Below are 25159 nucleotides of genomic sequence, written 5' to 3' on the forward strand. Positions count from 1 at the left end.
ACACTGAGCAGTCAGCCCCAGAGAACCACTGCAAGGAAAGCCAATGGCTGTGTGGACACACGAACCACACTGAGAAGCAGGCCATGTAAAAAAGAGCCATGGAGAGGGCTCTGAGCCCCTGGGACCCCCTGAGAGAGCATACAAAAACAAAAGGCAGCTGGAAATGAAGCGAGGGGGAAATGTCTAGGGACAGATGCAGCAGTAATAGCATGGAGGGGGGACGAGAACTGGAGGGGCTCTGTGTTTTGCAAGGGCCCAGCTAACCGCTAGAGGGAGGGCTGCAAACAGTCCAGCAGCTGCAGCCTGTGGGCCTCTTTGTGTCGGAGCCCAGAGCACCCTCTTTTCCTTGCGCACGCAGGGCTCCACCCCGCGCTCTGCGCAGCCGGCCTTGCAGCAAGAGCTAGTTTGGCAACAGGGCGCCTGCCTGCCCGGTCCTGTTACCCAGCCTTTGCCATCCCCACCCTCCTTTGCCAAATGCAGTCGCTTCATTGCCCCCCCAGTCAAGGCTCAGCTTTTTGATGCAGGGATAGGAGAAGCATCAGGTCTTATCTAGCCTGATTTGCAAGAGGCTGAAGATTGTCCCTGCTTAGTGGCAGCTTGGTGGCCTCTGAAAAAAGGCACTTGGGTCTTTGTTCTGTTCTGGGGGCAGATCCACACATCCCAACCAGCACAAACTGCAGCTCAGCAGGGGGGAAAAAGGGATGATGGGCTATGGAGACTGAATACCCTCTCCCCCCCAAACAGAGGGTCCCCTTTGGGGCAGAGGGAGGCATGCGGGCAGGGGACAGAGCATGTGCATGGCATGGCACGGAGGGAGAAGCTTGTCCTGCAGCTGCCCAGGCAGTACCTTTAGTCTTCAGGGCAGTCAAATCCAGTCCGCTTCACCAGCACTAAAGTCACTTATGCCCTTTGCGCCAGTCACCGGGGTGGGACTTTCTCGGAAAGCTGACCCTGCCGTAGGGGCACATGGGTTACGCTGCGGACAGGCTGGGACCGTCACCTCTGCTAGGCATCAGTTACAGCGAGCTCTTGGCAGAGGCATCCCACATCCTCCCCGGCATGGGGGACCCAGCACCACATTGCCCAGTCTCCAGCAGAGGGACGGGAGCGTGGTAATCCACCTCATCAGCTTTGGTAGCAGTTAGCACTTTAACAGTGCAGAGCAGTCCTAGTGCTTTTCTTGGCACTGTGCAATCAAATGGTGGTTTTCAGAAGGAGCAGAAACAGGCAGAGAGATAACGAAGCAAGGGACTTGCTTACCCATGACACCACCCGGCCATTGAAACAGGGAAGCTTGGCATTGTCATCTGAGATTTCTTCTTTCACCACCCTGCAGAGGGGAGAGGAGGTAGTTAGAGCTGAACGCAGAACTTCAGAGCAAAAGGAGACTTTTGCCAAGTTGTGTGTTTGCACTTAACCGCAAACAGCCCAGGCTTGGGCAGCGGACAGAGAGAGGACCCGCAGTTCCCTGCTGCTCACCCTAACACCAGCCTGTCCCATGTCCACAGCCGTAACCGGCAGGCTGCAGAGGAGAAAACAAGGGCAAAACAGACTCTCCCATGTCTTCCAGCTGTTTTGCCCCCAGATTCATACTTTAATCAGTTAACAAAATTCAGATATATATTTTTACCAGTTTGCTTATTTCTAAAGAAGTACCTTCTTTATAATGATCTGAAAAGATCACAATCTATGTCAAGACTTTTAATACATGAAAGTGAAATACATTAAACATGCTGCCTCCCAAATGTTACTGTCGCTTTTTAATTATATACATACTATTTCAACATCACTTCAAGCTTTATAGTTGTGCCACAATGTCATGTTCCTGTATTACACAAACAGCTACATTATTACTAGCCTTCATAGCAGAGGAGTGCTGATAATTTTGTTTTTCCAACAGTAAAAAGTTCTGGTTTCTTTGGGGAAAAGATTTATTCTTTTGGTTTTAAATATCACTGGGCACCTGGATATCACCTGAATACCTTTGCCGCAAAGAGTCTGCAACTGAAACAACTTATAAATTCACCAGATACAATTAATACTGTCTTTGATAAATCAAATTTAATTGAAAAACAGGCTTTAATAAGCTCATTTTCCTTCCTACAAAACCGCTACATTTAAATTATTCTTATTTCATATGAAGAACTTTTACAAGTAATTTGTGGTATTTCTAAATTTCCACTTCCAAGCTACACCTAAGGTAGCTTGACACACGTGCTGAAAAAAAAAAAAAATCAGGTAGCAGCTAAACAAGGAATAAACTATGGTGTTTTTTTTTTGGGGGGGGGAGGGGTATCAAACAGGAAAAGAATGAATGTGAAACAAAGGGAAATTACATATTAAAACAAAGTAGCTTGAAGGTAGCTAACATAGTAAACAGAGGTAGGATCACATCAAGAGCCCTCAAGGGTCCTCAAGACAGTCCCCAGTTCACAGAGAAAGGAAGAGGATGCAGCTGGACCTGGCGCTGTGACCCGTTGCCCCAGCCTGTCATGCAGCCTGCCACTGCCATCAAGACGTAGCATGCCGGGGCTTGGAGGAACAGGTACTCTGGGCTCCAGGATGCACTTACTGGGGCACTGACAGCTGCCCAAACAGTCGCTGAAAATAGGACAGCAAACCACGTCAACACTCACAAAGCATCAGGAAAAGGCGAATGAACAATGCTTGAACACCAAAACCGGGGGAGCAGGCTCTGCTCCACCCTGCCAGCCTCGCTGGTCCCTCCAGTGACGCACTCTCAGCAAAGGGGTGTCCCGTGGGCTGAAAGAGAGCAGGTTGCCAGGTCTTCGCTGGCAGCTGCCACTCATGATCCCTGCCTAAGTTGGAGAGCCAGCAAAGGGAGCAGACAAGTGCTATCCGTCCTCAGAAGGCAGACTAGCAGGTCACAGTCTGAGCAGCCTAATCCACTCCTGAGATGAGCGTTAATTCCTCTTGTGCGGATGGAGAAGCGGGGAAAAGCAGGAAAGATACAGTGAGGCCAGATTAAAACCCTGCCCGCCTAACGCTTCTTCAGACCATGTTCCCCTTGCCAGCCTCTGCCCAAAGCTCCTGCAGTCCAGGATGAGCATCAAACACGGTCAGTCTCTCTGGGACACCCATCTCCTTCAGCGCCCTGGCCAGCCCTTTCACACGCAGGCAAGTTGTTGTCTCCTCACTTCCAAACACACACACACGCACCCTAGCCTGGCTGCACTAGCATCCATTCATACTGTCGCCAGTAGCCTGGACTTCATCCAGTTCCTAGAGAGAGCTTCAGGCAGAGCCAATTTCAGGGCTGTGTGCTGCTTGCTCAGGGACACAGAGTCCTGTCTGCGGGTGAAAGGAGAGGGTGACATATTTGCAGGGTCAAGATGACCAACTGCTAAGCACAAACAAACTAATCTGCTCTTGGGGGGGGGACAGAGTAGATCAACTCCCACGCACACCCCTGCCAACCCTCAGCTACAAGGCCTGATGAAGGCCAAACTGCTTCTATCCTGAGAACTGATGCTCTTGTCACTCCTATTACTCCGCTGTTGCCCCAGACAACGCAGGGGTCAGCTTCACCCAGGAGCAGTTTTCTCCCTGCCTGACTCCGCAAAGCACTCCCCTACCCCAGCCGCTGCATTATTTATCACTAGTTATCACTCGGATGCCAGAGCACAATGAATTATATATTTAGACTCCCCAGAGCAGACCGATAGCGCTGGGCTGGAGGCAGGCACATGCCGAGCGAGAATATCCCTGCAACGCTGCTCACGTCCGTCAATCTGCACGCAGTCTCCAAGCTATTCGAGTCCTGCATTCCTCTCCAGCCTCAACCCTGTGCTAAAATATTACTCCCCGCTACCTCTCACCACTCCGTTCAAGTCTCACTTCCCACTGCGAGTTCACATGTACGAGACTTCAGGTTCCTGTTAGAAGACACCAACTGAGCAGCCTCTGGGGGAGCTGTGCGCAGTGCCACGTTTTCTCCTGCATGGTTGCAGGGAGAAGCAGCCATGAGAGGAAACTCTCCCATGGATCTGCTGGGACGAGCCCTCAGTCGATGGGGCCTGAGCCTGGGAATCCCCAAAAAAACAGACCCAAATGAGTTCTGGCTCTCTTGGTTCTTGAAAAGCCTTTTTGTTTGGTGGGAGCCACAACAGCTCAGGGAAAACATCTGCCCAAAGATGACTGCAAAGGGACTGCCTTTAGTTTACCATTCTTCAGAACAGCCCAGTTTCAGATTTTCCCAGGCTTACGGATCTGCTGGGGGTTAGGCCTAACACGGCAGAGAACGGACGCCCTCACTAAGCAGTGAAAATTCCCTGGTACAGAGAGACAGACGGAGCTTTGCCCAGGCGAGCCTGCGTTCAGCCTCCGCCACGCAACAAAAGTGCGCTGCTTCGCTCTCCGCAGAGAATGGCTCCGTGCAGACGGCGCTCGCAGCCCCTCGGCCTGTCACCGGAGCCGGCAGAGGCGGCGCTCAGCGTCTGGCCCACAGGCCCAGCGCTCCGAAATACTCATCTGCATTGAATTTTCCAACAAAGAGACCTGCGGGAGGGAGGGCAGGAGGGAGGGAGGGAGGGAAGGAGGGTTACAGGGGAGGCAGGGCGAGTGGGCGGATGATTCAGCCTCCATCCCCAGCGACACTGGGGCGGCCCGTACACGGGGGCCAAGCCGAGGGGGAGGAGGGGACAACTCCGGGGTTGCTGACGGAGCCAGGCCTGGCTTTGCAGAGCGTTTGGGGAAGCAGAACTGCCAGCGCTGACACAAACAGCACATCTGCTCCCATGCAGCTGGGGGAGGGGAGAGGAAATCCAGCTCCGTCCCTCGCCCCATCCCTACCCCCCCGCCGGCTCCTCCGAGAGAGCTGGCAGATCCTCTCCCCACAACCTGGGAAGATGCCATGCTCCCAGCTTCCCGCCTGCTCTCTTCCAGCAGGAACGGCTGAGGGGAGACGGAGCTGGCAGCTTGCAACAGGGATGCTGAGATGGGCGAGAGGGGGGCGGGGAGACGCGTCCTTCTCTAGGGAGCCCCAGACCGGCTCAGGAAATTAGGGGGTATTTTATATCAGAGTCATGTCCTAGGAATGAAGGGAAGGTGGGGAAAAAGAGAGTGTGCACAGGAGAGAAAGGCAGCAATAAAAATCAAACCTCGGAGACTGCTGTGCTGTTAGAAACCCCTGGGCTCTGCAGACATTACCAGCTAGCTGAGCATGCAGCTGCTCTGCTCCCGACCTCCCCCATTTCCCTTCGGTGGCCTCCAGCCCAGACGAGACTGTAAGCAACTACAAGGGAGTTTCTAGCTTTAGCCAGCTCAGGTCTCTCCTGAGCAGGACCCGCTAACCACAAGGGGGTCACAATGAAGAAATAAGATGGTGTAACACAAGCTAACGTGCTCAGGGAAAGGAGGAATTCAGGAGGCATTAACAAAGGCTCGGGCAGGAGGTTTTGAACCTCAGGTTCAGAAGCATGCTGGAGCTCAGCAGCAATCACTGCTCGTCTCTGGGGGTCCCCACCCAGATTCCTCCATCTAAGGCCTCGCGAGAGGGAGGATATTCAGAGAGACGCAATCGGGGGACACAGGAGCGACCAGAAAAGTAGAATTGGGAGTTGGAGAATAAGGATGGAGGGCGGGGGGGCAGCAGCAAGAAGAGGGGCAAGAAAAGGGAACCCCTCAAGCACGTTAGGCATCTCAATGGCAAGGATAAAAAGGAGTTTGTTACTAGGGGAGGCGCAAAGATTGAGAAGATACAATTAAGCAGCAGCAACTGCACACTAAAGAGCTGGAAAGATGTAACACTAGTAGAGCAGATAAAGTAAAATCTGCTCCTTCGTTTAGTTCAGTTATTGAGAGGAAAGACCTTCATGGAACAGTGACATTTCTTCCAAGATCGCAAAGGCCAGAAATTCAGTGCTGAAGTTAATCTTCTACTATAATTCCCCCAAAAGTGCACAGCTTAGGTAGGTCACTCCTATGACCTTAATCACCCCCACCTACTACAGCCCACAGAATCACTGGAAAAAAAAACCCAACAACAAAACAAACAAAAAAAAAGCAGGAGACATTCCTACCTAATACCACAAGCTTCAGGGACTAAAACACCAAAAATGTAATCTCATTTTCAAGACCTGCAGTAGTGCACACCCCTTAGGGCAGGGATGTCTTGTCTCCAAACAGTCATAGATTAATGATGCTGGATAACAAAAGGAAGCACCTCCACATATTACTGTCCAAATGTGAGCATCTCCTAGCTCTAGAGCAAAATCCTCCTCCCTCCAGTAAGATCAGCTGCTGGGGCCAAAGGGACGAGCTTTGCAGCAATTTCACCAGAAGAGAAAATTGGACAGGGTGATTCTCCGGCAGCGTACGGATTTCAGTTGTGAAGCACTCGCCTGTTAGACTAAGCCCAGACACGACACGTGTGCTTCCTGTGGGGATACAATCCCCTCAAGGGCTACAGGCCTAACCAAAGAATATGCATGCCAACGATCACGTGTGTATCAGCGAGACCTTGAGCTTCATAGGCAAGCAGCACGCATCAAACAGGATTAGAGGATTTGAGACGTCTGTCCCCCTAAGCCAGGGGATTCTTGGGGTCTTCCTCACTGTATTTTTTTAATCCCCTGTGCAGAGGAGTACACAGGATACGAATTTGTGCAGTGCGTTGGGGTGAGAAGGGCTCTCTGAGTGTCAACGGAGACGATCGTTCCCCTTTTTAATTTCTCTCCCAAGCTCCCAGACAGAGTATTCTTCACCACTCCTCCATTTCATAGCACAGGGTAAAAAGGGAAACACAGATCTGTGGGTGTTTTGGCTCTACTAGACCCTGCTCCGCAGAGGATCTGCTGTGCCCCTGTCTGTACACATCACAACTGCCAGTCCCTAAGCAAACGTGAACTCCCTCACAGGACTGGATTTACCTGGCATCTTTTTTTTTTTTTTTTTTTTATTAAAAACAAACAAACAAAACCACACAAATCTACTGACCTGCTAACACAGCAATAACACAGTGTCATACCAAGCAGGAAAGGCCACCTCTGTCCTCCTAACAAATCAAGGGAGCTTTACAAGGATTCCTTAGAGAGCAGATCACCACATTTCAAGCTACTACCTGCACCCCTCAGGAGCTGGGATACCACGCCTGAGAGAGAAAGACTAAGAACATCCTCTTCCATTTAGTGTGTAACCTCTACAGCCTCCCTCAACTAACACTGCTGTCCCAAGGCCTCCCCACGTATCCCAGAGCCACGTTACTGCCTAGATGGTCACTCAGGCAGGGACCAAACAGACACTTGAGACGGCAACTCTTTTTCCCAAGAACTCCTACTCAGTCCACTTACAATCATCCTACTGGACATACATCGAGAAAAACACAGCCCAGATAGCCTAGACATGCTTGGCTCCAGCTGGATTTGTGTTCAGTCATACAGGTGTCACTGGGTGGGAGATGACAGAGGACAGATTTACTGTTCATCTAGCCCAAACACTGGAAAAGGAATGGTATTTAGGAATGAGCCACTCGACCTCAGAGGCCTGCCTAGGAGCAATACTTAACAAAGCAAAGTTAAAGACTTTGATTTCAAAGTGAGCCAAAGAGCCCTGGCAACCCCTCCCACCTTGATCTCTGGAGTGACCATCTGGCTGCAGCACTGCTCTGCAAACAAGCCCAACAGGCCCCTCATCAGACCACGAGGAGGAAACTGCATGGAGAACTGCAGGAGGCACCTCCACATTAATTAATCCTGCCCTGCCCGAGCGATGCTTCCAACCCCCAGAACGACATTTTGAGACATCATCAAAGGAAGCCTTCTCCAGGCCCCTGAAGGTTCAATGACACTTTCAGTCTCTTTGAATTGGAAATCAGGACAAACGGGAACTCCCAGCCCAAGCCCAGCCAGACTCTTCACTTCTGCAGCTCAAACTATTTCAGCTCCTGCACAGTCCAACACAAGCATACAAGACAAGCGCAAGGAGTGACAGTGAGAAAGAAAGATTTGAGGAAAACTACCTAAGGAAATGACCTTCAGGGAACCAAGACAAACCCACAGATTTACAAGTGACCAAAAGCTGGGTTTGTATTTGAGGTGGGATAGAAAACAGGCCCAAAGAGGCCTCAGCCAAAAGGAGACAAATGCATCAGAGAGAGGGCAAAATCCTGGTACAGTTGCTATGGTTCATATTAATGTTGAGAGATGGCAAACAAATAGGAGGAGGCTTGGCCCCATATGACACAACTCCATCTGGATACAGGCAGCTGGAAGAGCCCACAACGTAGAGAGCTGCAACACAGCAGCTCCCACTGATAAAAAGAACAGAGACTTTGCAGAGAGATGGAAAAAGGGTTTACTGAGCTACTGAAGGCAGCAAAACTCAAATGTCCCAATATCTTTTTATCAAGTAGCCTATTAAAGAGGCTTCAGGCTCCATATGGAACTCCTTGCAATTCTCCATAGAAGTCACCCCTCTAGGCTGACTAAAAGGCAACAGGCTCCCTTGCAGTGCCAAGAGACTGCACACCGGTTAAGATGACAGTATATGAAAGCAAGGAGCTGTAAAGGCTCCAAGGGCTGCTGCAGGGGGCAGGTCACAGTGGTGTTAGATCCTCTTGCTGCCAGCACATACAGAATGGGCATGGGAGAGGGACATGACGTCCAGGAAGACTCTGCATGCCCCATGCTGAAGGTAGGTTTAGGTCTTCCTTTTCCAGCTCACGGCTGAGGGACGCCAAGTCAGCCCTGCTTTACTTAACAGCAGGCAAAGCTCCTGCCAAAAAAGCGCTGCTGCTGTGGAATGTGCTAGGCTAGCAGTACAGCTCATTCCTGGAAAAGCATCAACTCAGCAGGAGAGCAAGGAGAGAGAAGAGGGAAAAAAAGGGGAAGAGGGGGAGGGTGGGAAACAAAGTTTGAAAGCTTGGACTTCCACACCTGGGGATGAAGGGAGTCACCCCAGAGCAATCTGCTCACCAGCACCCCCTTGTCCTGGGCTCCAAGCATAGCAGCCCTGCCCAGCACCAGCCCTTTGCTCTTGGAGCACATTTCTGCTGGGCAGCCACCTCCCAAAGCAGGCCTGAGAAGGCACAGACCGAGGCAGACAACTGTGGGGAAGAGGAGTGAGGTTCATTTCCCCCCATCATGTTAACAATTAATTTGTGTTTAATGACAGCTCTCCCCCAGGAGATGACAAAACAGCCTCCACACATGTCCTGCCCTCAAGACACCGACCAGCTCACGTTACCCTCTCCCAGCACAAACAACTTTGTAAGAGTCTCCCAAGGAAGCCATCCTAACTGCCTACCTGGTGGGAAAATGGGAGCTTGAAGAATAATAGACTTCAGATCACAAGCCACTGACTGAATCTGCTCTTCACATCCAGCTAGGCTGCCAGCAGCAACATCTCTGCTATCTGGGTCTATAAGACATATGGGCAACCCCTATAAACCCAACAGGGAGTTAATAACATCAAAACTTTAAGTTCTTCCGCAAAACATTTGCCAAAGACAATGAGAAGGACCCATGCAAAGAGCAGCATTGCAGAGACACAGCAACTGCATGGTGGCAAAGAACGAACTTTGTCCCCGATCTCAGGCTGTCCCAGCACTCTGAAGAAAGGGCAAGCAATGATATAGACCTCTCTGGCCCTAAAATACAGGGGAGAAGGTAGAGGGCATGAGGGGTTTGAATTCCCAAACATCGCTAGGGCAGGGACTTATGTCCTTTTTCTTCCTCACCTTCAGGCGCTGCATAACTTTGGCACAACCTGAAATATTCACTTCACTCCCAAGAAACTGTCAGCAAGCCAGAAAGAACTTGGAAAAAAGCAAAGCACAAGAGCCACAGTTTAAACAACTGGCTCTCAAATAGGTCTACTAGTAGACAAATCCAATCAAAGATGGAGAAAGGCCAGTTTCACTTGGTCTGCATTTGATGGTGCCAGTGCAGGGAACAGTACAAGAAACTTCCTGTACAAAGAGCAAAAGGAGCACACTTTAGCAGCCTTTTACATACCTCATTTACTTCAGCTAAAATTAGGCTTCTTTACCAAACTCCTTTCCAGAGGCAGGGCCTGGCCCTTGAACAAGACAACCAGCAGAGCAATCTCTTACCAAGCATCATTTCCCAGGCCAACCAAGCTTGTTCTTGCACTTAGCACCCAAGAAACAAGAGAACACTGTTTGATTGCTGGAAGAAAAAGACAAGAAAGATGTTCCCATCCTAACCAAACCAAGCATGTGCTGGCACACAACTCACACAACTAGAGGCCCAGAAAGTGGGCGAGAGCTGTAAAGCAGGAGCCAGTCAACTACTGTAAATGAACAGAAATCTGATTAGCAAAGAAGCAAGGAAAATATGAGCTGTTTCCACCCTGCTGCCAATTTGTTCGCAGCAGTGAATACACTGGCTTCAGTTTCTTTGCTTTATGAAAGTCCTGGACCACAGAACTCCTCCTGTCACCTGACGGATGACCCTCTGAACAAAGCACTCTCGAGGCAGTCAGGAGACTGTTGTTTGCCCAGGACTCCTCCAAAGGAGCATCAGATTTATTGAAACAGGGTGCAGGCCATAGTTTCAGTTTGGAAAGAAAGCAATTTTCTGCAAGCAGCAAGGCTCTTTGTTTCAGCAGCCTGGCTGTAAGTGATGACTGGCATTAGTCAGTAGTCCGTATGTGAAATGCCATGTACAGAACTCAGTCCAGATCCTGCTGGGACTTGCCTCTAAACTAGGGATCAGCAACCTTTTCAATGAGAAGCTAAGTTTCCCCACAGTTTACAGGAGGATGGTGCTTCGGATCACCACAGAGACGTACCCCACCCTTGTGGGACTAAGCCCAACCTAGAGCTGCTGCCTTGCTTTGACACTGTGGATTCTCAGGCCTGGCCCAGTCGCATACCGTTCAAAACCTTCCCACCTACCATCTCCGACAACTGCACCACAGGGTGGATAATGGTTAGTGACCTCCAGAAGTCACTGTCACAGGTGGCACAACATGCTCCTCTTGCTGAGGATCTCAGAGCCAAGGCTGCCAACTCCCAGGTCCTTCGAGGATGGCAGAGAGGTAAAACGAAAGGCAGCACAACCTGTCCTCAGTCTGTAAATATCCCATGAGCAGAGTGGAGCTCAGTAACAGCACTGAGCTGGTCACTCTACATGTCAGCCTTTCCCAACACCAGTTCAGAAAGTCTCATCACAAGTAATTACAGCAGTAGGGCCATTTCCTGTGTCTGTGGATCTGCTGATAAAGACCCTGTTTTTGAGTTTCCTGATTACCTGTGGTACTGATACTGAATTTCTATGGAGCACCTCTCCTTTGGTCACAATTAAATCACCATCAACACTTTGAGTCAGCACCATGTGTTGGCTGAAGAGGAGCTCACCTGTTCCCGATGGATAACATGGCCAGACACACAAACATGAGCAGTCCCCACCTCAAGTCTTCACCCCTCACTACACAGAACACGTGCCATGCAATTTCCTAATACCAGAGCACAGGTACTAACTGCACCAAAGGTAATGTCACATGAAGGGACTAGATGATTTTGAAGTGTCTCACATTGGCAACAACGGCACATCAAAAAAGACTGCTGAAGTTGGCTCCTGTATTTTCTCATGGGAAATTTAGAAACATACAGACACGTGCTGGGCAGTGAGTCTGACCCAGCTCTGACACATCAGACTCAATGTGCACACCCTGCACAGATGTTACATGCTTGTGCACTAAGCCTGAGGTGACCCAAGGAAACCCAGGGAGAGGGCAGCCTAAGCTGAAGTAGATGTCGCCACCCTGAAACTTCTCTGCCCCTTTCATGATGCCTGGGCAGGGAATAACCCAACTTATGAAGTCCCAATGGTTTTCCAAACTAACTCAACCTTGGCCCCAGCTGAAGTGAAACATTTTATCCCAGAGACTCACTCTGGAAGGATCGTCCCTCTCACAGGTGCCCCTTCAGGATCTATTGGTGCATTTACCAAGCTTCCTGTTCAAGACAGCTGGGAAGCCTGCCAGAAGGGACTCAGCTGTGCAGCTAGATCCATGAAAGCCCACCCTTTTCAGAGCTACAAAAAACAGTAAGAAAACAAAAATTCAAATGAACTAACACAATGCAATAGCAAGATCTCCTGCATTAAGCCTCTACATGGGCTTCCAGTATACCACAGCTTCAGCTGGGCCCACAGGCAAGTTTCTCTGAATGGCACCAAAATACTGGTTCAGCTAGGCAGGGCTGAATAAACTGGGACTGCTCATTAGCCTTATGCAAACAGAAAGATGGAGTTTGCATATCCATCACAGCTTCTAGAAGAAGCTTCTGTCTGAGAAGCTGCTGAGCCCTGAGGCCGACTCAGCAAACACCTATCAGCACCAAGCACCCTCTCCCTGCCCAAACCCTGCCAATCACACCAAGCAACAAAGTTATGTTTATTCCCACACTTCTGACACTGCTCTGATTGTCAACAGTGGCATCACACAGCATGGATCTGACCTGGACTGAGGGGACAATCTATTTGCTCATGTGTGGGGAGACACAGAAGGAACACAAATCTCTAGCAGATCAGAGCAATGGCTCAGGGAAAAAAATCCAAGTCGAGCGAGTGGTGGGCCAATGCTTTAGCACCAACTTCCCCAATATGATCATCCATACAGGGTCAGAGCCCCCAGAACACAGACCCCTGTGACAGACCCTTACTGTCGTCAGAACCAGCCTGTGTATGGCAGGAGCTGCCAGCCATCAGGAAACAAGGAAAACCCCAAGGCCTCTTTTACCCAGACCCTGCAGTCCCGTGGTATCAGTGAGACAGCTGCCAGCAATCAGAGAGGTCACATAGCAAATAAAGTCCTCTCAAAATCCTAAGGGCAGGTCAAAAAAAAACAAAAACAAAAAGCAGAGAGAAGACCTTTCTACACAATGGCTGATGCCAGATCTCCCAAAAATGGGTCTCTGCTCCAGGGCATGTGAGGTAGCCTTTCCCCTTTCAGCTCCGTGTCCTCAGCCAGGACCAGAAAGACGGACTCCCTCTGCAGCAGTTCAGCCACCATTTACTGTATTCTCTTTTCCTCTAAATCTCATGAGGTAGCAAATTTTAGCCAGCAAGAGAGACAGACAGACAGACATCCCAGCGAGGGGATTAACCAGCACAGAGGACTTAGTGGAACATGGTACCCAAATGCTGTTTCTGCTGCCTTCAATAGTTAACTGGTGACCGGAAAAACCAATGTCTCTGGCCTTTCTCCATCAATAAATAACTGATACAAAAACCACAGAAGTCCCAGCCGCCCACTGTGATACGGGATTACACGACACAGGAAGGCCAGCATCATCTCTGCCTGCCAAAGCTTCCAGAGAATTTCAGCGCACTGCTGGATGGGCTCAGTGTTATTGCTACAGTAATAACAACACAGAAGTGGAAACAGAAGGGAAACCAAGAGCTTCAGAGCAGGGCTCAGTGAGATACCAGTGCATCAGCTCTGCAAACTGCCTAATGCAGACTATGATATTCAAGGGCCAAGAGTGCACATGCTCTCCTGAGGCCACCATGAAATTACACAGATAAGCATAACATTTGTGATCTCTCCTGTGAGGGAAGCAAAGTCGCAGAGATTAGCCTAATTCCCAGATCTGTACCTTTCTTCAGTGATTTCCAGAAAAGCCTTCATAAATGGATTTGATCCAAAAATTTCTGGAGACAGCCACCAGCAGGAGTTTTAGTTACCTCGTCAACCTGTTCCAACTGCCCTGAAATAGCAGGGCTTGCTCTACTGCCCAACAAGCCAGCATAGCTGTGACAAACGGTGACACAGCCTCATCCCCCTTCTGGAAAACCACCATCCATCTAGCACAGGTCACAAGGGCAGGCTCCAAATAACAAACAAGGGATGAATAGAGGAGGAAATCAATAGGAAGCATCAGAAAAACACAGTCCTGACTGCTGCTTCATCAGATGTGCAGCCTCATGCAAAGTCAGTGGGACAACATGAAGGCAGTTTCCGACAAGCACAGTCACCACCGCGTTCAAGCCCAGCTCTCCTTCACGGGATTTTACATAGATCAAATCTCTTAAACCACAACACTGTTGTATCTATTTGGATGCAGTCAAGGGTGGAGGAGTAGCACTTTGTCACAGCAGAGGTACCCTCAGCTCAGAACAGTTTAGCAATTGCAGTGCAGACATGCAAGAGGCTTCCCACCGCCGTAAGTACAATGAGCTCAAAGAGGACTTGAGGAATTTTAACTATGCTTCCTACACCTCTACATATGCAGCCTTCAAGTCTAGATGGAGGGTCCAATGCCCACAGTGAGAGAGGACTGAAGCCAAATACATCTGTGCAGAAGAAAAGCTGCCGGGGAAATCAGATTTTCTCTGCTTGTGCTCACACTGCCCTTCTCCCCTGAGCATCCCCAAACTGACTGTGGAAGGTAACTACCTCCACCTTGGAGGGTTCAGACAGTAAACCTGCATAAACCTGCACCCCAGTGCTGACCCAGATGTCCCTGAGGCTGGTCACAGAGCTGCATGCGGAGAAAGCAGGTGAGGAGACTACAAGTGGAGGAGGCAGGGAGCACATTTGAAATGAGGGATTGACTAGAGGCTCAGTGCTCCAAGCACACAGGCCTTGTGCTCGACGGCTATTTGCCTCCATCGCAACAAGCCAGCTCCCTCCTTTCTCAGCATCTAAAACCAACACTTCCCTCCCTAGCTGCCCACCCTGCTCTCACCCATAGACACGTAGGCAGTAACATCACTTCTTACACTGCCACCTTGAAGCACAGCTGTCTTCCACCCACTCTGCAGGCAAGCTAAGGCCCAGGCTTTGGGAACGGCCAAGTTCTAGATGAAATACTCAGTTTTATTTCAGGAGAAACCGGAAGACTGAACAGCGGCCACCATTATCATCGCTAGTTCCAATAACAATGACCAATGCTCAAGCCAAGACCCAGATTATGGTGGTTTATGAGCCATTTTTAAATGGTGTTTGACCTTGATCCCAGAGACTGAACCATGTCTGAGCACAGCTGCACTATAGCCAGCCAGGGTTCACTGATTTACTTCGTGACAATTTTTGAGACATTGAGATCAGTTTTTGTTCTGTGCAGGAATTCAAACCAGAGTCTTCCAAATGATTTCAAAACACAGAATTGCATCAAAACAGCTACATTCTAATGGATGGGTAAAGGTTTCTTGACCTATGTTTCTCTTTTTTTCAGAGATGACAAGAGAAGCTTAAAATTAAGAAATATTTCTATCAAAAACATAATTGAAAATAATACCTTTCCAAGAAAAATACTGGTTTCAACAAAACACCATATTATGGAGAAAATACATTCAGTTTATTTTATATATATATATATTCTGACCAGCTCTAGCTGCAAACAAGTTCAATAGCTGTTGTAAAGCTTCATTGTCTGTACAGTACAGACAAGGCCTTAGGGAAATTGGTCTGCAGCCCAATTTGGCTAGCTTGGCTTTCAGAACACCACCCCTGGGCAAAGAAACGAGGCTATGACTGCCATCCACTGTGGCCTTTGCTACAACAGCTCCAACCACAACACAGACAAAGCTGGACACCTACCGAGGCAGTAATAGCTGGGTCTGAACAGCAGCACACACAGTGTAAGGCGCAGACAGTGCGACCAAGGGAAGCAGTGAATACCATCAGCTAACCTTCTCCATGTGCATCCCAGCCCTGGCACTGCTGCCTGCCCCCCCCCCCACCACCACCACACACACACACTTGGAAACGGTCTCCGGCAGCAGCTACAACCAGGATCAGTTCCAGTGTCAATGGGCCACCCCTCCTCAAGCATGGGGGAACATTACAGGAACTTCCCACCACCACAGCAGACAGTGGTTAGCAGTCCTCTGCCAAACCCTCAACAGCCCAGGAGACAGAAGCACAGGCTACAGCAACCTACGTGCAAACGTCCAAAACATAATCTCTGGTGGACATTAGCAAACTGGAGCAGAGCATCTCACGTGAGCAGGCAGGGAACCATGTACCTCTGGAGCAGGGAGAGCAGGAGACGCAGTGCTGTGACCTCTCAAGGGGCTGCATGTTGCCCTCCAGCAGCTTCACGAGGCTCTGGCCAGTGTGCCAGGAAACATTCCCATCCAAGGAAGGAAACCTACAGGGTATTAACCGGCTACCACGCACCATGCTTCAGAAGGCAAGTCATTTTGGACAGAGACTTGAAAGCCGAGTCTGTTTCTCTATTCCAAGCAGAGATAGACAAGCGTAGCCAGCACTAGAGACACCATGGATTCAGAACAGATTGCCCTGCCTCCCCCAGCTCTTCTGGTCTCTCCAGCAGAAGTTTGGGTAATCCAACAGAGACAAGCAGCTCTTCTCTCCAAGCAGGGAAATTAACAGTGCAAAATAGATCCCAGTACAAAGTCAGCCTCCCAAGAGTCCCAACACAGGCCTACCGACAGTCTCCCTGAAGGTCCAAGTTGGATGCCAGTGTACTTCCCACCATCCTAAGAACAGGCTATCTTCTCGTCTTCAGCACAAGAAAAGACAGCAACTGGCTGGAAGCTGAAGCAAAGTGAAGGCCATCTCACAGCAGGGCCAATGCTGTCACTGACAGAAGCTGCACAAAGGATGCGAGCCTACAAAGAAGTCGCACACAGTGTTGGAAGCCCTTTAGCTCACTTACAGTCTCAGCACAGACTTCTCTTCAACCTCTCCCTGCATGGAATCCAAGCAGACATGGAAGCATCCTTCACCAGGAGCATGGGATAGGCAAAGGTCTTTTACAGACAGCAAAGTTTCCAATTCAAAAAACAAACAAACAGACAAAAATCAAAAAACAAAAACCAAAACCACCCAATCCCAAAAAGCAAAATAAAACAATTCCCCCCAACTCATGCTACAAAGAGCTGGCAGAAAAGGCAGGGGCACCAGGCCAGCGGCTCACCACTGCTTAGGGACTGACACTGCTTATTAAGTTTAGGATCCCTTCCCCGGCTCCAAACTTTCAGCCAGAAGGACAGTCACTCCTGGCACCAATTTCAAAAAGATCCTGCAGTAAAAATAAATCACTGAGCCTTTCAGTAACCGTCAACGCATTTCCCCATGCACATGTGCAAGAGATGAGGTCGCCAAATACCAATGGCATCTGACCCCTGCACTGGGAATTCCAGCAGCGCCCGCTTTGTTCTGCCTCCAGAGCATTGCCCTAATCACAGCCCTGTGCCCAGCTTTGGAGAGCAGGTGATAATTAAGCAGGTCTGGATTAGATACCAGGCCAGTGATTAGTCAGATACCAATTTTCACTTGACAGCTGAGACCTAGGAATCACTTGCCACAGCTCTGAAGCTAAAATTGGAATCAAGCCCTGCACACAAGAGGGAGAAACCAGTAGCGGTGAGAGGAGCAGCTTCAACTCACCACTGCACCTCATATCACTGGTGTCCTCCCAGCAGTGCAGTAGTACAAGCAGGCAAGATGGTGAGAAAGGGTTGGTCCCATCATGGGAGAAATGGGCCTTTCTGCTCTCCCTAGCCTGGAAAAGGAGAGGTGACTGAGCAAAGAACAAATAAGCAAAACAATCACACTTTCACCAAGTGCCTTCTCCACACACAGAAAAAAAAAAAAAAAAAAAAAAAATCAAACTTACAGGCACTCCAGGATTTATGTAAAAAAGAGGAGACAGAACTTCAGGCCAGGTGCTAAGGAGTTACCTGAACACATAAGCTGCACTGGTTTAACTAAAATTGCTTTGAAAAGAAGTTCAACTTAAACTTTAGCACATTCCTGTGGGAACATCTTTCTATTGAAGGAAAATGAGTAACATTGATTACAAGCAAAAACTGAGTTAAAAGAAACAACATTTCAACTGATAAAAGAATTTCCTCAGGGTTGCACCGGTCACCTGGCCAGAGGTGAAGTCAAACCCATAGTTTAGTTGGGGCAAGCACATGCACAGCTTGGCTTAGGAGAAGATCTGTGATGCCTACAGAAAGGTACATTTCCCATGATGTACTCAGGCAAGAGGAAATACTTTACACATCACTGAAGCCAGCAAACCATAAGCTACCACACACCATCAGTGCAGTTATTCCTTTGCTGCTGCACAGGTCCCCAGGAGAATCTACAATACCCATATTGCAGCAATTCTACAGAGCTGACTGCTCTGTTGCTCTAAGCTCCACATGGACGCTTGATCAAGATGCTCACAACGTCAAGCAGACAGGACAAGGCACAGGAGCACTGTTAGAATTCTCATTTTACAGCTGAGGAACAAAAAAGGACAGAAATTAAAAAGCTTGTTCAAAGTCCCATGGAAAGCTTGCAGGTGGCTTGGTGGAGAACACACATCGCATAAGTAGTCAGAGCACTACACTGATTTGGGACTCTCTCCCTTCTGACCAGCACAAATAGACTTCTCACCTGCAAAACATTAGATAAAAAAAATGCTCAAACTGAAGAACAAGTCCCTTCCTCCTCTAACCAGGGCAAGGCTATCAGGTTGAGGATATTTCCACAACTCACAGTGAAGCATACATCCACACAAAATAGCTCAGGTCCAAGAAGAGCATGCCCACCTCTGTGCCCTGCAGTGCTTCCACCATCAATCTGCTTAGCTGCACCCTGGGTGGCCATATGCCACCCTCCACGTGCCTCCAATTCTGGGATTAGCAATATACAAAGCTAACAAGGGTACAGATATCTGCACCCTAAATCACTGCTCTGCACAGCTGGGTTCAGACTGGAACTCTACGACTATTTGCTGCTACAGGCTGGGTAGACCAGGCAAAGAAACACTGCAGCCTTCCTGCTGCTCAGAGCTCCCCTCCCCATGATCAGGTCCACGAATTCTTCTAGTTTCCCCTTCTTCCCACCTACAGGTGAAAGCATTCTGTGGTCCTCTTAATTTGGGACTGGGCACTTTGACTAGCATTAGCTCCCTTCACAGCCTGGCAATTCCACAGGCACTCAAGGAAGCCTCAGTTCACATTTCCAAGGAGATGTAAACACTGAAATGGCTCCATCACAGCCCTGATTCTCAGAGCAAACAAATATTAACAAGATAAACAAAAGAAAGAAAAATCCCACACACCAAGACTGCGGCTGTAATACTGCCTTGGGGATGGGGTGAGCTGAAGGGAATGCCAAACTAGAGATGTACAACTTGGAAAAAGGAGGAAGAAGGAAAAATCGATTTAATCTGGGCAAGAGAAGTGAGAGGAAGCGTCAGATCAAATCTTGTTCCAGCTGACCCTGGGAGGAGGTGAGATGCCTCCATTCCTGACAAAAGACGAGAAGAGAACTTAGCCTTATGCCACAGGGGCCCTGCAAAAGGTTTAAGCACTAAGGAAAAGCACACGCCGTCGGATTTGCAGGATTTCCTCCTTGTTGATCAGCTGCCACAGGGCCAGTCAGCATTAACAGCTTGTCTCTTCCACGAAGGGGCTGTATCCTAGGTACCACTCCCAGACACTATCCAACTGGCAAAAACTAGCCCAGCTCAGAAAGTATGAGCAAAAGCCATGCCATCCCCCTTGCTGGGCAGAGGGCATCTTGAGGAAAGAGGCCAGGAGGATAAGTGTATACGAACGCAATGCCCTCCTTGGCGCACAGCTTCTGAATACAGCCATCATTAAGCTTTTACTGGTTCTTACTAATTGCTTGTACATTTACAGGCCTTCGACAAGCAGCTGAGGTGCCTCCTGCCCTTCCATCCCTGTCTCTCCCCACAGACCAACTGATTGTTCCTTCCTGGACACCAATTACCAGGAGTTCCTGAAATAGCTCAAGTGCTGCCTGGGGCCTCAGGGCTCCCTAGAGACAGTGCTGCAGTTGGAATGGGTTGGCTCTATCTTCCCTCTTTTCTTTGGCTCTCTGGAAAGGAGATGCAAAGATCCAAAGGCATCATTCCTGATGGGGCATCTCCAGCGCCACTGTGAGGGGCTTTCCTCTGTCTGTTCCACATGAGGCCTCTGCATTTGCTGCTCCAACTATATAATTCAACACACAGGGCTTCACCAAGGAAAAGATTTCCCACACATGGCCTCATGCCTAAAAGGCCTTCCAGACACAGTTGGTAGACTGTGTGCACCTTCTCTTCCAGAGCTGTTAATTCTTCCCAAATGAATCAGTTAAGTTCATCCTAACTGAATCTCATCTCATGCATTTCTGCCACATCTAATCTCACTAGGTCTTCCTGAATGATTTCTCTCTCCCCACTGGTACTCACAATAACTCCCTACACTGCTTTATCTTTGAGTTTCACTAATCTACCATCTGCCTCCCCTTGTGGAGCCTTAAAGAAACAGAGGAGGATAAAAAGGCACAACGCAGAACTTTGCTGCCACCAGACCCCTCTTCACAACTCAAGACACTGCTATTTATTACTAAACTTTGTTTACAGTTACGCAGACACTCTCCCACCCACATGGCAATATTTCATTCAAGACAAGTTTGAATTCACTTCAAGAACAACATTTCAAAGGATCCCAAAAGCATTTGTTTACAAACAGCAGGCACAGAGAATTCGCTTCACCCACCAATGAAACACGGTCCCCTCCAAGACGGCAAGAAGCAGCTGTTTCATAGCACCCAACGCTACTCAACAGCTGAGGGACAGGAAACGAACAGCAGACAACTGATATTGCAGAGGAAATTTATGGAAAATGAGGGCTGTAGACTTCTATTTGCCTGGAGAGAAGGGGAAAGCTTTTGAGCACTCAAGCTCTTCGCTGGGTCAGGAGGAATTTAGGGAGGCAAAGCGTCCCAGACTGTGGTCAAAGGAATAACTCCTAATTTCAAGCCTCATCTGAAAGCTGGCACCTCCAGAGCTAACGGGAACCTGGGCACTGAGATAAGTTGGCTGCAGAGGGGTGAGCACCCCCTACTGAGGCAGCCACACAAATTTCCATCCAAGCCCTGAACAGGCCCAGCCCTGTTTAACTTATAGTACGAGCCAAGATCACAGCCTAGGGAGGTATTTGGCTGCAGTTGGAAGACACTAGGAAGACTATAAAACTGAGAGCTTTTTGCAGGCCCAGCCTCCATACACAAGACCTACTGTAAACACTAAATCTTATGAGGGGAAAAAAAAATCCAGAGGAAGAAGGATCATGCAACTCTTTCAAATACCAAAGTGCTAGGAATGGTGAAGGGTCACATGCTGTGGAAGCCAAGAGGAGCTATGTTCCCAGGACAGAACTGGAGCTCCTGAAAAGAGCTGGAGAAGAGTCAGATGTAGGAAGAAGACCCTGGGCAAAACAGAGTAGGGACAAAGGGTCCTACAGTAAATTGAGTTCACGTGGTACTTGCTCCCCAGAACAGATGCTGACTTTACACAGGTGGGAGACAGCAGAGGTTCCATGGAAAATCAGCCCGTATAATCCTCCAAACAAGGAACACAGAGCAACTCCTCACCTCCAAACAATCATACATGATGGAGGGAGCCACACATTGCCACAAAGAAGTGATGAAAATAAGGGTGCTGAAGGATAACTGCCCCAGAGGATATGGGATACGAGGCAGGACTGCTCCTCTCTTCCATACCAACCCATCCTAGAGATCAAGCATAGGACATCCTATCCCCGTATACATCCTCCTCTCAGAGATGGGTTACACACGGAGAGCTCTCACCCACTCTGCACAGAGATAGGGAAGGAGAAAGATGGTCCCCTTTACACATCCTTCCCAAAGATAAGGTAGGGAGAAAGAAGCTGCCATTTGTACTCCCCAGAATGAAGATACCAGAACAAAACTGTCTCTCAATCCCCTCTCTGCATAGGGTTTATGGAGGGAGCACTGCCCTGTTCCCTCCACCAGAAAGGGTGCAAAGGGCAATGTCCCCAAACAGGCACAACGGGAGATACCCAGGCCCTTTAGATAGGGCGCCCAGGGGGAATGACAACCTCACATAGGACACACAGGGGGATGCCACCGCTCCACACCTCCAAGGTGGGGTGCACTGTGAGGTACGCTCTCAGACAAGGTGCTGTCCCACACACAGTGAGCAGGGGGAGAAGGTGATCCCCAGATGGGGCGATCCCCAGGTGAGGTGCACAGCATGATGCTGTTCGCCAGCTGCCCTCAGGCAGGGCACGTGGGGGTCCCAGCCCCACAGAAGATGAAATGGAGGATACTGCTACCAGTCCCCCAGAGATGAGTTAGAGGAACAGCTTCCCCCACACAGTGTTCTTAGGGGGAGCTTCTCCCCAGATGCAGCAGAAAGGGACTACCAGCCCCAGGGGAGGTGCATAACGGGGAACCACCACCAGAGATGAGGCAACGGGGGGGTTGCTGCCCCCACACAGGGTGCACATGAGGGTCCCCTCCCAAAAACATGTCACAAGGAAGGTTGCTAGCCCCAGAGGGGGCACCACCACCAGTCCCCCCAAAGACACAGCAACGAGGGGGGGTAGCTGGGTATGCGTAGGGACTCCCTCCCTAGACAGGGCACAAGGGGGCTGCTAGCCACAGAGACAGTGTATGGGGGCACCAGTCCCCACAGACAAATATATATGGGGGGGTAGCTGCTCCCAGACCCCATGCATGAGGGGGATTCCCCTTCCCAGATGGGGCACATGGAGGAGGAAGCTAATCCCAGACCCCAGCCTCTTTCACGTGGGAACACAAGGGAGCCACATGGTCACCACAGCCAGGTACCTGGGGGTCCCTGCCTTGCAAGGGGACACCGGGGAGCCCCTCAGCCAGACCCCAAGGGTCCCCTCCTCACATGGGGACACCAAGGAGCCCCTCAGCCAGGTCCCCAAGGTCCCCTCCTCATGTGGGGACACCGGGGGGCCCCTTAGCTAGGTCCCCAAGGTCTCCTCCTCACGTGGGGACACCAGGGAGCCCCTCAGCCAGAGCCCAAGGGTCCCCTCCTCACATAGGGACACCGGGGAGCCCCTCAGCTGGGCCCCCAAGGGTCCCCTCCTCACGTGGGGACACCGGGGAGCCCCTTAGTCGGGCCCCAAGGGGTCCCACCTCGCAGCAGGGCACCGGGAAGCCCCTCAGCCGGGCCCCAAGGGTCCCCTCCTCACACGGGGACACCGGAGAGCCCCTCAGCCAGGCCCCAAGGGGTCCCGCCTCGCAGCGGGGCACCGGGAAGCCCCTCAGCCGGGCCCCAAGGGGTCCCACCTCGCAGCAGGGCAGCGGGAAGCCCCTCAGCCGGGCCCCAAAGGTCCCCTCCTCACATGGGGACACTGGAGAGCCCCTCAGCCAGGCCCCAAGGGTCCCCTCCTCACAGGGGAACACCAGGGAGCCCCTCAGCTGGGCCCCAAGGGTCCCCGCCTCGCAGCGGGAACACCGGGGAGCCCCGCGGCCCCGCAGCCGGGCCCCCGCGGTGGCTGCCCCCGCCGGGGCCGCGGGCCCGGCCGCGCTCACCCGAAGTCGTCGTCCATAGACTTGAAGTAGAACTTGTAGTTGGGCCGGTTGAGGAGGCCCTTGAAGTCGCCCAGCGTGACGCGCTCGGCCGGGATGGGCAGCTTCACCAGGTACGGCGTCTCCTGCTCGTCCAGGTGGTAGATGATCTTCGTCTCGGCAGCCGCCATGGCGCCCCTGCCCGGCCGCCAGGCCTCCTCCGCCCCCGGCCCCGGCCCGCCCGCGGCCCGCGACCCCCGGCCGCCGCCTCGGCCTCGGCCCCCGCCCGGCCCGGCCCGGCCCCACCGCGGCCCCCGCCCGGCCCCGGCCCCGCGCCCCGGCCCGGCTGCGGCCCCCGCGCCCGGCCCCGCGCCCGCCGCCCCGCGCCCCTTGTTGTGCGGGGCCCAGCGCCGCCCGGCTCCAGAGCGCAGGCTCGGGCTCCGGCGGCTCCTCCCCCGCCCCACCGCCCGCCCGCCGCCCCGGCCCCGCCGGAACCGGAACCGGCGCCCCGCGGGGCCGCGCCGCGCACCGAGCCGGGCAGGCGGACCGGCGTCTCCCGCCCTGGGTGCAGCACCCCGGGGGGGGGGGGGGGGCGGAGCAGGGCCCGAGCCGGCACCCGCGCAGCTGCAGCCCCCTCTTGCACCCGCCGCGGCCTTCGCGTTACCCTGCCCCGCGCGCTCCTGTACCCCGCTGCCTGCCTCCCTCCATCTCCGAGCCCTGCTCCTCTCCAGCGCACAGCCACGCGCTCCTGGACTCCAGCTTATGGAGCAGGGGGCACAGGAGGATCCCGCTGCTCCCCTGCCACCTTCCTCTCCAGCCCCTTATCACCACCCCGCAAACCCTTCCTTGATCCTCAGACAGCAGGCACTGCCGTGCCCCTTCAAGTTTCCCCAGCCTCAGTTCCTCACCAAGCAGCTCTCCCACCACCATCACGTCTCTCTTCACGAGCATCCTCCTGTCCCCATACCACAGCCTCTTCAACTGGGCAATATGGGCTCTAAAAGCCCCTTGGCTCCATGGGTCTCTCCTCATTCTCGCTCTCATCGCACATGCTACTCCCCAAACCCTAACGCTCTCCTACCCGCAGTCATCAAGCCCTGTGACCCCAACCCCTAGGACTTGCCTCTGCACCCCAGCAGTCTTGGGCTGGCTGGCTTCCCCTCTGGACACCCCACGGGGCACTGAGGGAGGGATCTCCAGCAGTGGTTTTCTGGAGCTGCAGCTGGGAGCAAAGCTGGGGCCACACGGAGCTTGGGAAACACTCACCATCAGGCAGGGCAGGAACAGCCTCACACTGACCTGGTTTGGTAGGAACAGCAAAGGCAGAGGAAGAACCATGCTGTAGGTCCCTACGGGGTGTGAGACTACAGCACCAGGCCTTGGAGCCAGACTCACCTGGGGGAGGAGGAAGGGCAGAGGGAGCTTACAGGGAGCAGTGCCAACCTCCATGGCAGGCAGATGTGAGCTAAATAGCTGCCTCATGCATGGAAGAGCCCTGCAGGTGTTGCCAGCACTTATCTGGGGTTGAGAATCTGACAAAAAAAAAGTATCAAGAAAAGACCCCAGGTAAGCAGAAGTTCTAAGAGACTTGAGGAACTCTCATGTTTCCACAGCGCCTCTTGGAAGAGTGTCACTTTCTCATGCTCAGAGCTCTGTAGTAAAAGCTGGTGTACCTGGAAAGAAGAATCCAGGACAGGAATGGAAGGGTTTAATTTAACCTGCCTCTTGCTGTGTCAATTGCTATAGCTGTCCTCCAGGTTTAGGGCATCCCTAACCCATTATTCAGGGCCACAGCAGAATCGTTGCTTCTCTAACTGGGATGCTGTTTGCTGGAGCAAAGGGAATTTGCCGCAGGAGGCCCTGCTCACCCTGCCTA

General features: G+C 51.4%; 1 protein-coding gene across 2 annotated transcripts in view; it reads right to left on the reverse strand.

Moving 5' to 3' along the window:
* The window catches only part of DVL3 (dishevelled segment polarity protein 3), a 35326-nt gene extending 11810 nt beyond the window's left edge, over positions 1 to 23516 (reverse strand). For both annotated transcript variants that reach the window (XM_067301710.1, XM_067301709.1), the window contains exons 1-2: positions 23308 to 23516; positions 1261 to 1330 (exon numbers count right to left, since the gene is read on the reverse strand). In XM_067301710.1, coding sequence (XP_067157811.1) covers positions 1261 to 1330; positions 23308 to 23474 — 237 coding nt within the window. In that variant the 5' untranslated portion in view covers positions 23475 to 23516. The remainder of the gene's footprint in view (positions 1 to 1260; positions 1331 to 23307) is intronic.
* Between the last annotated feature and the right edge of the window lie 1643 nt (positions 23517 to 25159).

Source organism: Apteryx mantelli, chromosome 9 (assembly GCF_036417845.1).
Source record: "Apteryx mantelli isolate bAptMan1 chromosome 9, bAptMan1.hap1, whole genome shotgun sequence".
Classification (NCBI taxonomy): Eukaryota; Metazoa; Chordata; class Aves; order Apterygiformes; family Apterygidae; genus Apteryx; species Apteryx mantelli.